Source organism: Sinocyclocheilus anshuiensis, unplaced genomic scaffold, assembly GCF_001515605.1.
Source record: "Sinocyclocheilus anshuiensis isolate Anshui unplaced genomic scaffold, SAMN03320099.WGS_v1.1 scaffold3242, whole genome shotgun sequence".
Taxonomy (NCBI): Eukaryota; Metazoa; Chordata; class Actinopteri; order Cypriniformes; family Cyprinidae; genus Sinocyclocheilus; species Sinocyclocheilus anshuiensis.
Genome location: NW_015541065.1, coordinates 30218 through 46945, shown reverse-complemented (window position 1 = coordinate 46945; position 16728 = coordinate 30218). Strand labels below are relative to the sequence as shown.

General features: G+C 38.1%; 1 protein-coding gene across 1 annotated transcript in view; it reads right to left on the bottom strand.

Moving 5' to 3' along the window:
* The window catches only part of LOC107690660 (plexin-B2-like), a 53815-nt gene that overhangs the window by 22137 nt on the left and 14950 nt on the right, over nt 1-16728 (bottom strand). The window contains exon 2 of the mRNA XM_016489042.1: nt 77-1194. Within this exon, the coding sequence (XP_016344528.1) occupies nt 77-1192 (1116 nt within the window). The 5' untranslated portion in view covers nt 1193-1194. The remainder of the gene's footprint in view (nt 1-76; nt 1195-16728) is intronic.

Below are 16728 nucleotides of genomic sequence, written 5' to 3'. Positions count from 1 at the left end.
AAGACATACCACATTCAGAAGGGTCACAAAACACCATACAACATGGAAGCAGAGTGGAAGAAACACAACATCTCACATCTCTTTTGGTCCTGCAGATGGCCTCGGTCTTGGAGATGTAGGGTGAATAAACAGTCTTTGGTTTCTCGTCCTCCAGAACTTCCCCTATGTAGCAGGACTCAATCACCTCCTCAAGCCTGGTGTTAATGCTGCTGAGCGGGTACATGCACAAGGCAGAACGGCCACCGTCCTCATCCGCGCTGAACACCGCAAACAGAACCTTATCATTGGGATTCGAAGGGATGATTTTCCTAGCCAAAATTTCTCCTGGTTTGGCCAGATATGCTGCTTGGACCTTGTTGTACGTGTTCTCCCGTTGTTCAGTGCTGACAGAGCAGTTGAGCTGAAGTTCGGTGTAAGAATAATAATGATGGTCATTCTCGCACAGGCGTGCTATAAATGTGATCTTCCTGCTGTCACTGGTGCCCGGAGTGCGCGAGAACAAGAAGTAGATGTAGCCATTGTCTTTGAAAGCATGGCGAAAGTCATGGAGGTAACGCTGGACGAAAGGACTAGCTTGCACAGTGGAAGCTTCAACCATGTTCTCAAAGACATCCATTTCTCCGTGCTCCTGCAGTAATCGGGTGCTGATGAGTTTCGAACTGTCCGAGCTACCATAGCCCTTCCCCACTAGAAATACGCTGAGGTTTGCATTAGTATGAGCATCTATAAAATAAGAAATAACTCCCACTACGGTAACAGACTCCTCTGTGCTGGCTACATATGTCTTCTCGCCTTTAGTGTCACTGTAGTACACCGGTTTGTCCACGCTGTTGAGGCTTACCAAAGAACAGATGCCCCTGAAAAGGCTTCCGCAAACAATCAAAGTGCCGTTGGCGGAGTTAACCAGTAGGAGTTTGTTGATGTTGTACATATCCTTTGCATCAGTGCACTGTGCAGTGATTGGTGGAGTGCATTGTGGGTTGTCGTGCCTAGGGCCTGTTACAGCACTGCTCTCCTTCTGCAGGTCATAGTTCAGCTGATAGATGTTATTAATGGCACCCAGGTAAATTCGACCAGTTTGAGGGTCCTGAATGACATTGTTGATGACGGTATCAGACATGAAAGAATCATCACAGCAAGATGAGCCAAAACACAGCAGCAGGGACAACACTGCCAGGGTCCTCCACGTCATCTCTTGAAGAGAGAGAAAGAAAACAAGACACATATCACATAAGAGTTCAGCGACCAAGTTACATGCCTGTGCAAAAGTTGTCGCCAAAATGCTAATTTATTAAAAAATACATCCAATTCATAAATACAGACTTGAATACACCTCTCCTATAGTGAGCATGTATTTAATTTCTGAATGAAAATACATTTTGATATTTGGGGGGGGGCATAAAGTCAGAAATGTCAGGGTGATACAACTTTTTGATACTTGGCGATACTTTTCAAAAGTACATGAATCCAACATGAATACAAGGATGACATTTCTAAGAACTTGGAACATGACTTTTAAATTAAATTAATAAAAGATTTTCATTTTAGTTAACTTGTCATTGACCCAACAGAGATGCTTGCCTTAGCAGGCAGCACTAATAAATTCACTGACATCTTTTTGGATGCTGGAGAATTTCTTTGATATGCATCATTATACTATAGTGAAGTAAGCACTAGTCAAAAGTGATACCAACAAAGACTGTTAAAAGAAAAATCGATCGGGCCTCTCAACACTTCACTCAAAGGCGTTGCAGATGGCTGCATGACTTTACACGCCGATACAAGCGAAGCATTTCTAAAGAAGCTCGTCCTCCACCCCTGCACTCCTTTCATTCTTCTTTTCTTCCATCCCCTCAGCACTTCAGCTGGTCCTAAAAACACTGGGGCGGAAGTCAAACGCTCATCAAAGCAATCACAGGGCAGCCTGATTCCAGCATAACAGAAGGTGGCTCAATGAATTATGGGTACAACCTCAGCAGGGGGGCCAAACAATCCTGTCCTCCTTCCTGTAAACAACCCCTATAATAACCAGCACAGCATGCAAAGTTATTTTGTTAGACAGGAAGATCTAATCACAGTCGTTCCTTATATGAACATTCTTGAGCTAATTTAGATGTTTACAATTTTCAGCTTGCAAACATAGTTGGGGTGATGAAATATTAACCATATTCGCTCAATATTCCTGACCATTCCATGAATTTGCCTAAACGTGGTGACAATCCTCTGGAGTGGACTTCCACACAACTGACTGTGATGTTTAGACTGCCAGAGCAAATACTTTCCCTGCAAATCGAATGGCAGGAGTCTCTCAGACACCATGATCCTGTGCCCAGAGCTCATAAAGAATTCATGCTAAGAGTTTAGTGGATATTACAGCTCTTATTGGCTTTAATGACGGGACTCCAGAGACACGATATGAGGCAGGGCAGAAGTGCCGGGCTTTTTCTCTTTACTTAGTGTCTGTCAGAGCTCTGACGTGCAGAGTTTGCAATGAGATTAGAGGTTACTGTGGGGGGAGTGTCTTAAATTTTGCTTGTGTGTATGCGTGTGTGAGAGTCTAGTGTTAACTGTTAACAGGAGGCGGTCTTTGCTGCTGATTCAGAGCACATGGGTGATTTGTCTGGACTGTGCGGCTTTAGAAAAAAGTGACAGGAAAGAGAGGTTTTGGCAAATCGTCAAATTTTATTATGAATATTTAGACTGACAACCCCCCCTCCCCCTCCCAAACACAAGACCAAATTATTAACAGGAACAATGATGCCAGTCTCTCAGTACAGAGTTGATATTTGTGCTGAGTGTGCCACACGGCTCTGACTAAGCAAGTCATGTGATCACAAAAGAATGCACTGTGCCTTATGACACACTCCTTGATTTGCGTGTTAACACACACAAACATTAGTCATTGGTGGTGCTTGCTAAGACAGACTTTCCTGTTGCTAGCACATTCTCAAGTTTTGTCCTAACTATTATGTTCAAAACAACAGTTTTTAAGAAAATAATAAAAAAAAATAAATAAATAAAAGTTCAAAAGAATGTTCATAAGAAAGTGCAAATCTTTAAAAAAAAGAAAAACACGTTGAACCAACACTGGACTCCACTGAATGTCATTGTATGGGGGAAAAAATAAATATATATATATATATATATATATATATATAAAGAACAGAGAGATTTTTTTCATAAAATTTTCTTTTTCTAAAACTTTAGGTTCTTTATTGGAATCCATGGTTCCATGAAGAACCTTTAAAGTCCATGGAACCGTTTCACTGTATGGAACGACATGAGGATAAAATAACAGAATTTACATTCTAAGGTGAACTATCCCATAAAGTGTGAAGCTATAGTGACTTTAAAAGTTAATTTAAGACAATTTTTTGAAGAACAACTTTTTTGTTATTGGCAAATTTAAGGTCCCAGAATATCACAGAAACCTATGGACAGTGGAACACTCAGCACCGCCATGAACACATTAGCAAGCATCCTTAAAACCCTAGCAGCCACATAGCAACTTGCTAAAAACCACTTAGAACAGGGGTGTCCCCCCTCCCCCTCCCAAACACAAGACCAAATTATTAACAGGAACAATGATGCCAGTCTCTCAGTACAGAGTTGATATTTGTGCTGAGTGTGCCACACGGCTCTGACTAAGCAAGTCATGTGATCACAAAAGAATGCACTGTGCCTTATGACACACTCCTTGATTTGCGTGTTAACACACACAAACATTAGTCATTGGTGGTGCTTGCTAAGACAGACTTTCCTGTTGCTAGCACATTCTCAAGTTTTGTCCTAACTATTATGTTCAAAACAACAGTTTTTAAGAAAATAATAAAAAAAAATAAATAAATAAAAGTTCAAAAGAATGTTCATAAGAAAGTGCAAATCTTAAAAAAAAGAAAAACACGTTGAACCAACACTGGACTCCACTGAATGTCATTGTATGGGGGAAAAAATAAATATATATATATATATATATATATATATATAAAGAACAGAGAGATTTTTTTCATAAAATTTTCTTTTTCTAAAACTTTAGGTTCTTTATTGGAATCCATGGTTCCATGAAGAACCTTTAAAGTCCATGGAACCGTTTCACTGTATGGAACGACATGAGGATAAAATAACAGAATTTACATTCTAAGGTGAACTATCCCATAAAGTGTGAAGCTATAGTGACTTTAAAAGTTAATTTAAGACAATTTTTTGAAGAACAACTTTTTTGTTATTGGCAAATTTAAGGTCCCAGAATATCACAGAAACCTATGGACAGTGGAACACTCAGCACCGCCATGAACACATTAGCAAGCATCCTTAAAACCCTAGCAGCCACATAGCAACTTGCTAAAAACCACTTAGAACAGGGGTGTCAAACTCAATTCCTGGAGGGCCGGAGCCCTGCAGAGTTTTGTTCCAACCCTGCTCCAACACACATTCCATGTCGTTTTCAAATAAGCCTGAAGGACTTGATTAGGTGGATCAGGTGTGTTTAATTCCCTCCAGGAATTGAGTTTGACACCCATGACTTAGAACATCTTAGCAACACCCTGGCAACCACCCAAAACACCCTAGCATAGTGACAGCAAGTGCTCCAAACTCCACTCGCAATCTTCAGTAAATTTAGTTTCGTCTACCGTCATACACAAACAAGCACACATTGCCATAACATCCTGCCTACATGTGGCTCCACTGAAGCCCAGCCATGTGACCACCACCCACCTTCAAAACATCTCAACAAGAATGAGTAGGAAGTGTGTTTGTGTGTTTCTGTATCGCTGTATTCCTTGGATTTACAACTGAGGGCATGGCTCAGATAGTATTTCCTTTATTTCTCGATGCTTTTTTGATCTGGAGCCAAACCAAACACATTTCCTCTAAATTACTTTAGGGCTATCTCAACCTGAGCTGCCCATAAATGAACTCGCAAAGTATGAACAGGAGAGGAGGAAAAGAGACCTGCGTTTGATGCTCATGTTGTGAGTGGGAGGGTGTATTGCAGTTTGGATCAGCAGCACCAGTCTGTTATTCCTTCTCTCTGTGTTAAGAAACAACATGACCGGTAGCTCAGTACACAAGCAGACAAGTGCTGAACCAGCACTACTCTTATTGCGGGGCATTACACTGAAATTTCTCTGCCGAGTTAATAGTAAACCCCACATCTTCTCTGAAACTCCCTCGTAGACTTCCCCTCTGGCATACAAACTTTGTTTGACCCTCCGTAGCAGCTTGTTTCCTCACTCTCTCCACAGTCAAGTTCAGCTAACTCATTTATCATTTACAATATTCCCTCATATTTTCCACATTTCTCCTTTCTCCTGTCACAGCTTAATATGTAGAGACACCTATAAGTAACCTATTCATTGGCTAATCTGAAAAGTGTACAAAATGTAGTTCTGCAGTGCTATCAAAACATGGTTGTTTGTTGGAGGATTTACCAAACAAAGCAACATCGGCCCAACCCATGCTGTTAGTTTGCCGATGGCAGATCGGGGTTCGTCCGGGAAAACTTACTCAAACAAAATGTCATGTTTTGGTTGGTTTGCATGGTTCAGTTATTCCCTGGTAGATGGATGTTACTACATTGTCCTGCCAACAAAAAGCGAGTGCATAAAATCACAATAATTTTTTGTACATTAGGGTTGCACATATAAAGTATATTGAAATAAAATATTGTGATATGGCTTAATGCGATAGTTAAATTGCAAAAGCTGCAATTTAATGAAATAAACATATGCGCTGCCTGTTTGACCTACGCTGAAACATCATGAGCTGTATGCGTGTAAATGAACATAGTGCTGCGCTTCACTCTGAAAGTGGCAGCTCATGTATTTATTTTCCAGGCAAATGGCCAAAATAAATGTTTGATGGTTTAACATTAAAAAGAAGAAGAAAAATTTGGAATTTTACAGTGTACGATAAAATAAAAATGAAATATATTTTTATTTTATTATTTTATTCACTATACTCTTAATTTTTTTTTATTTATCCTTATCATTCAACTTTGTTAAAGTCTTTTTTCAACTTGAAAAAGTAATTTTTCTATGCAGATGCACTCCTCAACAAAATAACCCTTAATCACTCTAGAATGATTATATCCAAATATAGCTATTCGAGTCATTTTTTTTTTTCATATTTTTTCATACTGCAATATGTAGCACAGAAAAACTACATATCACAATGTCAGCTTTTTTCCCTACATCGTACAGCCCTATACTTTACTCTAGTAGATGTTTTGCCCAATTTTTGGAGACCTCTTAAAACTGCACATGCTAACCAATGCTATGCAGATAGATTTCTCCAGGTTTCCAGGCCTACTTGGATTGAAAACATTTATTATTTTAGTTATTCCGTTTGGTGAAGCTATTGGCATATAATTACACACTTCACCTTTAAAACTTGCTGTTTGGTAATGCAGAGTAGGATGGGCAGGTTCTGTCCTCCTGTCATGGCCGCCTCTGCCTTTGCTTTTCAATGACAGTCTCCATGGACGGCTCGGAATGATTGACGGGTGAGACAGGCAGACTAATTAAGGCTGGGATCAGAGGGACCACAAGTGGCTGGACATGCACGGGTAAAATCGGGCCAGTTCGAGCTCTTTTAATATGTAAAAGGGAGAGATTTAAGCTATCCCAGACTCTTGGGAGATTTGCCTCTCACTTTGGCTCTGTCCCAAATGGCACATTCAAAGTGGACTTATGTGGCCTTCATTGGCATGTATCTGTGAAGTCAACAAGACTGTATGGTATCACAATTATAGTTTAAAAGGGTACAACATATCATCTTAACCAAACGTATCAGACAGTGGCAAACAAGATATTCAAATGTGAGTTTAAAATACACTCCATTACTTTGTCAATGACCTGAATTTTGCCTATGTATCAATGAAAATTAAATGAACAGCTTACATTTTAATTGCTTCTTCAGAGAAATCTAACATATGACTTCAAAAGACATGAAATATAGTTTACAGACTATTTTTATAAAACATGTATTGCAATTTAGTGTCATTTTGGAGCTCGGCAGCCCATACGGCCCAATCAATTTTACTTTGTGGATAATCAGGTCACGCTAAAAAAATAAATTCATAAATAAATAAAATAATTTGAGTTTTCTCCCATTAGCATCCTGACATTACCAATTTTATAAAAGATATATGTATTATTTTTAAGTCCCATAAAAGACCATTTTAACACAATTAAGATATTAATATTAATATAATATATTAATGTTAATATAATCACTAGTGATCATCAGACTGTGTGTGCGCGCGTGTGAGTGCGTGCATGCGTGTGTGTGTGTGTGTGTGTGTGTGTGTGTGTAAAGTCATATTTTGAGAACAATCCAGCCAGGACATTCCTCAGCATGTCTCCTTTCTTGTTTCTTGAAATAAACCAAGCCATACGGCTTGAAATGACATGAGGGTTAGTAAATTATAATAGAATTTAAATATATAAATATACAAGTTTAAATATACATCTCATATCCCTTTAAAGTGTTTTGTGTCTGACTGGAAAATGAAGGGGACTCGGGACAGAGATGCAGCACGGACAATTAAAGTGTTTACGACTGAGCAAAGCTGCACTGAGGCACTTACAGATTGAGGTTAATAGCAAGAATGCCCTTGTCTAACATGCGTATATGTGTGTGTGAGGGATGAAGAGAGAGCGAAGGAGAGTGTGTTCACTACCCAGCTGGTCCCAATCAAGTGAGAGACGAGTGCAAAGGTTAAGGTAATTACTCTGGCTGGATATGAACTAGTTCAGGGCTCTGGTGGTCGCCAGGAGGATGAAGGGGACAAACAAACAGATAAAGAGCATCTCACCCTCTCCGCTAGACAGACTGTCTGTATTTGTGCCTTTATGAAGCTGCTGAATTTACCCTCTTCCTCATTAGCGTTCCTGAAACATCTCTATCACAATCTCTGCCTCTTGCTGTCTTTCCCTTTCACGCTCCTGCTTTTTTGCGCTCAATCACTGGTGCTGCAGATAATCACTCCATTCTACAGCTGTCAGCTGCAGAGAGAGAGAGAGAGTGAATGGGAGATGAAAGTGAGTGAAACACGTAGCCCAGGCTTTCATAAGCCAGGTTCAAGCGCAGAATGCCCAAATGCAGTTTAGTTTCATAAATCTCCTCAAAAACAATTTTGATGCAATTTGTCAGCAGCACATCAACTGCTGTTACACGGGCAGGGATCAAAGTGGAGCGTGCATGTTGCGCGAGCGTGACGTGCATGTTGGAAGATCGTAGGATCAACGGAGCCATGAGGATAGAGAGTCTGTGTTATGCTAATGTAATCTAAACGACTCTTGTTAAGGACAGAATTCATTAATGTCCTGGTATATCAGCCATCCCCATTAATCTCCAAAAACGACAGAGATATTTAGGAATTCACGCTGAATTCTAGACTTTGGAAATATTCCACTGACTAATTGAAAATAACCACTGGAATGGTGCTCGAGGTCACACATCTGACTTTAGTTAAGTGCAACTTTGGAGGAACAGCAAAGGTGCTGGGGGTCGACAGAAATAAATAAATACATATATTTATATATATATTAGCTGGGGTTTGCATGGGCCCTGTCTGAAATCGTGTAAATAGTACAAAAAAATAAATTAAACAAAGATAGAAATTAAACAATGTTTCGTTTTTTCAAGTTTGTAGGTATTCAGGTACAGAAACTGAATAATCAAATGTAAAATGGCATTGCATAGTCTTCACTGTATAAATGAAATATAGATTAGTTCTTGTTAAAACTACAAAGTAATTCAGTCAAGAGCAGTGAATAGCATTACACCCCTTATATATATATATATATATATATGTGTGTGTGTGTGTGTGTGTGTGTGTGTGTGTGTGTGTGTGTGTGTGTGTGTGTGTGTGTGTGTGTGTGTGTGTGTGTGTGTGTGTGTGTGTGTGTGTGTGTGTGTGTGTGTGTGTGTGTGTGTGTGTGTGTGTGTGTGTGTGTGTGTGTGTGTGTGTGTGTGTGTGTGTGTGTGTGTGTGTGTGTGTGTGTGTGTGTGTGTGTGTGTGTGTGTGTGTGTGTGTGTGTGCGTGTGTGAATAATTTCTAATGATTTTAAATTTAATAATTTGTTTTGATTCTAATTCAGTGGCAATAAAAGGCAATTATTTTAATATATTTTATGGATTTTATTTTGTTATTTAAAGCAACTCATGTTTGGTCAACTCATGTTGTTTATAAAGCTGCTATAATGATAAAATTTTTATTGACATTAATGTCACACTATTAATAAGACACATTTTTCTCAGAGTATACATGGGTATTACTACATGAATATTGAATATATCCTTATTTTTTTAACATGGAAGTAAGCGCTTTCCAGTTAATGTGCGAGACTTTCGATTTATTGACCACTATACTGTAGGTAAATAACTCAAAAAAAAAAGTGCTGTATAAAGTAAAACTATTTGCATGAGTGTTTATGATTATGAAAATAAAATAATATCATGAATATAAGTTTGCAATACCAAGTACCATAACATCTTTTGTACAGCTAAAGTAATTGGAAGTGGCACTGGAAACTTTTAATTCAAGTTAAAAACAGCCACACCTGCTATTATGTTTAAAATAGTGTAAATAGCTTCCATTATATTTAGAAAAGGGGTCCCTTGCAATGGGCTATTATTTGTGCATCTTTGACATCACCAAATTCGGAAACCCCTTCCCTAAAAATGTCCAGACAGCTATTGGTGAACATTAGGAATGCATTAAGAAAGAAAGTAATAGCATCAGTTTTGACTAAATTTGGACCTATACATCCTAAATGAAAACTGACCTATGGTCTGGGGCGACTCATCCACAATTCCAATTTCACATTGCCTCACTCACACCTGAATAACTCAAACACTAACACATGTTGACAAGTTTGGTTCCTTTGCAGTCTGCTACACAGAAACAAACTCATGGCATGCACGTATGTGCACAGACACACACAGGCAGTGGCGTGAAGCTGTGTCATCTCTCCCAGTGGCTCATGGAGAACAGTAGGCATGTTGATTAAATTTGACTGTTCATTGTGCCGAATCTATAATTCTCTCCACTTCAGTGCCTAAGAATACAGAGAGGATCCCCCGAGCCATTACCTCGGATATGCATGCGCACACACAAAGTTAAGGGATTGTCTTCGCACCTCTGTGTGCCTCAAGTTCGCCCAAATGAAACCTCGACGTGAATACGAATAGTTTACAATGTGCGCTGCTGTACTAAGCACCACTTTAAGTACTTTTATCTGGCAGGTCCGTGATAATATAACAAAATTGAATACTAAAGAACCGTTCGCTTCAGAGTGCCCTTGAAGTAATGCTAGGGTAGATGGTTCCCACTTAGCGCTAGCTGTGAGCGATTGTACGCGTGTGCTAGGATGTTAACAAAAGACTCAGAGAGAGAGAGAGAGAGAGAGACTGCTGGAAAGGAAGGGAGAGGGAGACAATTAGAGACAGAGGAAGCCAAGTACGACTCGGCACCACCACGATAAGGCCGTCTTTGTGTGTGTGTCCGCTGGTGGGATCGTGCCCCTGATGGGAGTGTAAAATAACACAGCGATCCACATTCCAGACTACTGGCCTGCAAACTTGGCTTCGCTTACCAGCTAGAAGAGCAAAAACAAGCATTTAGATGGAGGAAGAGAAGCAAAATGAATGAACAGATGGGTGAATAAACAAATGAATTACTACATGGCAAAAAAGTACTTGGACGGTCCTGGTCCTTTCTAATTAAAGGGAGAGTTAATCCAAAAATGATTTACTCACACTTATGTCATTTCAAACCAAAATGTACTTTGAAACAATTGAAAAATTGCTAGTAAATCTCACAAATAATTACAAAGAAATGGCAAATAACATGTCGAATTAAACATGAAATTAGGTGGAAAGATTGAAAGATTTTTTTATTAGAATAGATTTATTTACAACTTTGAATAAAGTACAATGTATAACTGTGGTGAACACACAAAAAAAAAGTATTTTGAAAAATGAAACATTTCAGGGTTTTTTCACAAGTGATATTGTTCATATGGTTTTAAGTTGAGGGGCCAAACGCTCTAGACCAGGGGTGCCCAAACTCGGTCCTGGAGGGCCGGTGTCCTGCAGAGTTTAGCTCCAACTTGCCTCAACACACCTGCTGGTAAGTTTCTAGTTATATATATATATATGCCGCGATGCAGTAAATGTTTAGAATGTGATATTGTTCAACATATGATTTTTAACACAAGTTGAGATGCCAAATACTCTAGTTAAGTCAACTTATAAAGTAGTTGAGATGGTAAAAACTTTACATGTTAAGCTGAATGAAAAAAATTCAGAACCTGCACATTGTATGAACAACTCTGGCACAACTAAACTTGAATGTTGAATTAACTTGAACGTTGTTTTGGTCCCCATTGACTTTCACTGGAAAAAAACAGTTACAGGTGCATAAAGTCAAGCATACAGCAAACAATCTTCATAAACTAACACTGATAGTAGAATTATATGGTGTAATCTTGCAGTTAAGGAGTTAAAAGAGTGGAGGAAGAGTTTGTTGACTAGTTTAGGGGGCAAAGAGTTTTCTCGGAGGCAGTGAAGCAAGGAAAAGCTTCCTCCGTTATCTATCCCTCCTTCTCCATCCCTCTCTCTCTCTGTTTTCCCTCCAGCTATGGAGTTTACTGCAGAGATAACGTATCTTTTCCACTTCATAGGTTTCCTAATTGCTCTCACTTAAACACACAACCGGCAGCTCCATCCAGAACACATTGTATTAATAAATTACACTGGGGTTTAATCAGCCAAGACTCTAATGCCGCAGGCCAACACACACGCACACACACCTTATTAGGTGTGACTCCCAGAGTCTTTCCACAGAAAAGTCACTCTTTTGCACAGGATTGTGGGTAAAAGTCAATAACTTTACCAGGGCTGACAGATTCAGCAGTCTTCAGAGAGATGAGGAAAGAGATAGAGAGAAAGAGAGAGAGAGAAAGTGATTATTACTGCTAAAGAGGGTTTTGGGGAGCAAATAATACAATAGAAATCTGCCAGAAAGATCACATAGGGGTCAATTCAATTTGCCCAGAGCTGAATTTATCTGTAAAATCACTGACTAGTGATACGATGTCATACTGGGCAGGTCAAATAAGCAGTGGATATTTTTGACATTATCGACATTGGTTGATAGTCTTTACTCAGTTGATTAAGAAAAGTAGTAGTTCCATCTGTGTCAGTCACGAAACCTGCCATCAGACTTTTCGACGGATACTTCACTTTTTTTTTTTAAACTACACAGAAAAAAAATTGTGTACAAACAATTTTCACTCAGAAATTGCTAGTAAATTTCACAATTAACTACAAAGAAATGGCAAGTAATATGGAATTAAACATGACATTTTTAAGTAAAAAAACAACTCTAATAATCTTTTTCATTTGTAACTATTTACAACTTTGAAAAATCTTTTAATACAGTGTAATATTTTGTTAATTTGAAGTAAAATAAAGATAATATGTTTTAATTCAGCAATATTCATTGCATCTTATTTGCTATGATTACATGCATTTATCTAGCCTACAGGTTTTTTTTTTTTAGGTAGGCTGATATACAGTAAAGCCTATATATATATAATATTGCATAATTAAAAAATATACAAAGCATTGCTGCAATAAAACAACATGTATTTTACATAATATTTATACATAACAATAAGTAAAATTACTGATAAAATATTTTTTTGAATACTGAAATATATTAATATTTCTACACTGGAAAAAACAAACTAAAAAGAAAAATAAATCCAGTTAAATAAAAAAATAAATACAAATGTTATTTATTTTAGAAAGCAAACTCATGTTTCAGTTCTGTCATGCAAACCTTGTGTTTTAATTAAGACTTTATTTAGTACTTTTATTAAAAAAAAAAAACTCAAGTTTTCCTCCTGGCTGCTCCTCATAATATAGGTGGTTTCAGGTTTTCCTATCCTTGTGGGGACATCTGGGCCCCAGAATGTAATCAAAATCTGACCCCCCCACTACACTGTGGCCTACTTTACCCTGAACTGCATCACTTCAGATGATCAGGTGGACTCTGTGGATTATGGGGGATTAGCCCTCATAAATGGACCTTAGCCATCATATTCATAGTTCTTGTACTTGGACAGTAGAACATGCCACTACACTCATTACAGAGGGCTTAAAAAGCCAACATAATTTCCATAATGAATAAATTCCAATAACCACAGCTGCAGCCATTAATACTTCACAAATCCTCTATGGCTAACCCACTGTATGACCCACTTAATGCCAAAGGGGCTTTATACAGGAAATCCTACTAATAAGAAGTATGGTGGTCAGCTCTCACTCTCTGGCACGCATCGTTGTTCCCAACTAAACCTTGATGCTCCAGTCTGATTGCACACCTCGAGCATTTTCAGTTCAAGAAGAACCATCTGCTTTCTATTGACTGCAATATATTACTATAAGTGAGGTGAGTGTTTACTGTTAGACAAGTGAGTGTCATGTAACAATGGAGAATCCATTGTAAATATGTCCAAATTAACCTCCCAAACAACAAGGCTCAATAATAAGGATGATCTGCTAGCCTGGGGCCACCGTGAGAAGGTTTTGAGACAGCTGATGGACTTGTTTCTGTTCATCTTACGCACACTGATCCTGCGCATGTGCTTTTTTATGACTTGCAAGCTTAAACATCTGGATTTCTATGATGTATTGAATGTGCCGTTGTGAATTATGCTGATTTAAATATGTCACCAGGTTAATGTATCTAGCTGGTTAATATAAATGAGGATTTGTTGAAACTGCAAGAATGACTTGTGATCGTCTTGGGAGCATCAGTTAGAAAGGGTTGAAAAATTATAAACAAATCAGTAATGTTCTGCAAGCGTATGCCATCGTTTTCCATCACTTACTCAGTGTAAAAAAGATAAACAAACATTTACAAGTTACATAACATTGAACATTTACATTGTTAAATTTATAATATATGTAATATACATTGCATTAGATAGATAGATAGATAGATAGATAGATAGATGCATTTTTTTTATAATTTTAAAAATATAAATGTATCTACAAAATATATTTTTAGATTTATAGATAATTTATCTATAATTTATCTATATTTATCTCTTTTCTGACACATAAACATATGTTGTTGTAACAAAAATCTATTAGCCCAACTAGGCCAGTACAAATAAGTAAATGATTGATTGATTGATTGAAAAACTATTATTTGTCCTCACAGGAGTGTTGAAACATAAACATGCATACGTCACAATGGGGTTTTTCTGTTGATTTCTCTTGTTTTTATACCAAACTAAATATATTTTATATCTCCTACCCCTAAATTTAACTCTCACTGTACCCTTGTTGAATTTTTACATTATAATTAAAATATTTACTATGTTTATGAAGCTGTTTTCCTCATGGGACCACACAATGTAGTTGATTTCAGGTTATACTATCCTTCTGGGGATATTTGTTCCCCTCCATGTAGGCAAAAGCTGACCCTCAAACACCTTAATCAGTCAGCTCTACATACTCAGAGCGCTGATTCTGATTTTGAAGTGGCTCATAATTGGACCAGCAAAAACCACCCACGAGCACATCCACCACAGCATTATGGAAGAGCCTTTCCAAAGCCCCTTAAAAACAAGCGATGAGCATTCACTGAGAGTGTGTTTGGCCATGTATAAAACAAACAGCACATGATTGATGTTGAGCGGTATTAGGAAGATGTTTGCTGATTTATGGTCCTCTAAAGGGTGAACGTGCTACATTATGAATGCAGTACCAATTACAGCATTTAGATGCCAGCGCTGTGTTTTGAAAGACACAATTTGTGTGTGTTGCAGTGCAGGCAATATTTTATCCAGCAGACAGTAGACAGACCAGAATTTCTGGTTTCGCACTAAGTTTCTTATGCAATCCCCATATTTACTGCAGAAACACACTTTTTCTATCAGGGAGCTCCCCCCCCCCCAAACCTGAAAAAGCCTCATGTTGTGTTATGGTTATTTTGACCCAGAGGATTCTCACATTGGAGTAAAGCATACTAACTTTGCGCACACAGTGTATAACAACTTCCCAAAAATTTCATAATTTTTGCACTTTATTGGGCACTTTTTCTTTCCCCACCTTGTTTTGTCTGTTGTGTTTCCAGTCAAAAATGACCAGAAAAAAATGCTGATACGTTTCTCATTAAGCTATCATTACCAAATATTGAATTCAATCTTTTTATTAACTTGTTTTCTTTCAGTTAGCACAGGTCTTGTTTTTCTTTTTGAAACTGACTGATCATTGAACCTCAGTTTAGGACGCCATAAGTTGATGGTAGTCACCGACTTCCATAGTTTTTTTTCTATACTGTGGAAGTCAATGGCTACCGTCAGCTGTTTGGTTACCAACAGTCTTCAAAATATCTTCTTTTGTGCTCAACAGAAGAAAGAAACTCATATAGGTTTGAAACAACTTGAGGGTGAGTAAATTATGATCAAATTAAACTTAATGCCTTAAAGGGATAGTTCACACGAAAATGAAAATTCAAACACAAAAGAGGTGAAAGTCCACAAATGTATGGATTCAGGTCCTGGTCCGTTTAGTGCACGCAAAACCAGATGCACGCAAACACACACACACACACACACACACACACACACACACAAACACGATTCACTCCCAGAAACTCCTTAGGACCCATGCCACTGTTTCAAGATGCATACACACACACACACGCTCTTTCAGGATGACACACACATTTCATCATCCAGAGAACACATTGCTCTTTCAATCTCCCAATGTGCCAATCTGTCCATCTTGCATTGAGTCTTCCAGACTATGTGTCTGTATCTTTTCTTTCGTGTGTCTCTCACTTTTATGCCTTCCAGTGTTCCTCTGGACTGTAAGAGGAACAACAAAAACTGAAATTATAAAGGGCATTTCATTTGTTCATACTCGTATAATCACCAGCAGGAGACTGTTTTTGTGGTAGCAGCAGGTCGATGAATGTGGCTTTAAGGGCTTTGTTCTGATTATTCAAGAGAAAGTCATTTATAGAAAAGTGGTTGTGTACACAGTGACCGTTACGTGGGTGTTTTTGAGAATGTTTGGAATAGCGCAACCGATTTAGATGGAGAGTTTTTGAAGTTATCAGCTTGAAAAAAGATTGAGTGTTGTTTAGAAGTGCCAGAACTTTTTTCTTTTTTTAATAACATTGTGGGGTTGAGTGGCCAGGGAGTCTACACTGTAAAAAATGATATGATGAAAAAGCCATTACAACTTATGTTTTTAAGTTACTTTAACTCATAAAAATAATTTAAGCAATTTCAAATTTTTTTTATAAGTTATACTAGATTCAACTTGATTTTTTAAGTCAGTTTAATGTTACTGAAATTCAAAGAGCCCAATTTAGTTCAGTGAACTTAACATTTTAAGTTGTAGCTTTTTGGCACTAACCGGCCAAATCTCTGAACATGGATTCATGTGCAGGAGTCAAATTTGTACATGAATTTAATATCAGAGTCCTTTCCAAGAAAAAAAAAAAATTCAGCAAATCTAGACATTAGACTCATGTTTGAAACATGAGACATCGCAGTGCACCATCAAACAAGGAGACACGGGCAGACTATACAGCGAACTAACTAGATCGCGGAGGAATTTCAGACGAACAACTCATGAACTTGAGGAAGCTGTCCGTTGGGCTGCGCGAAGAAGCATATTCAACGTGGA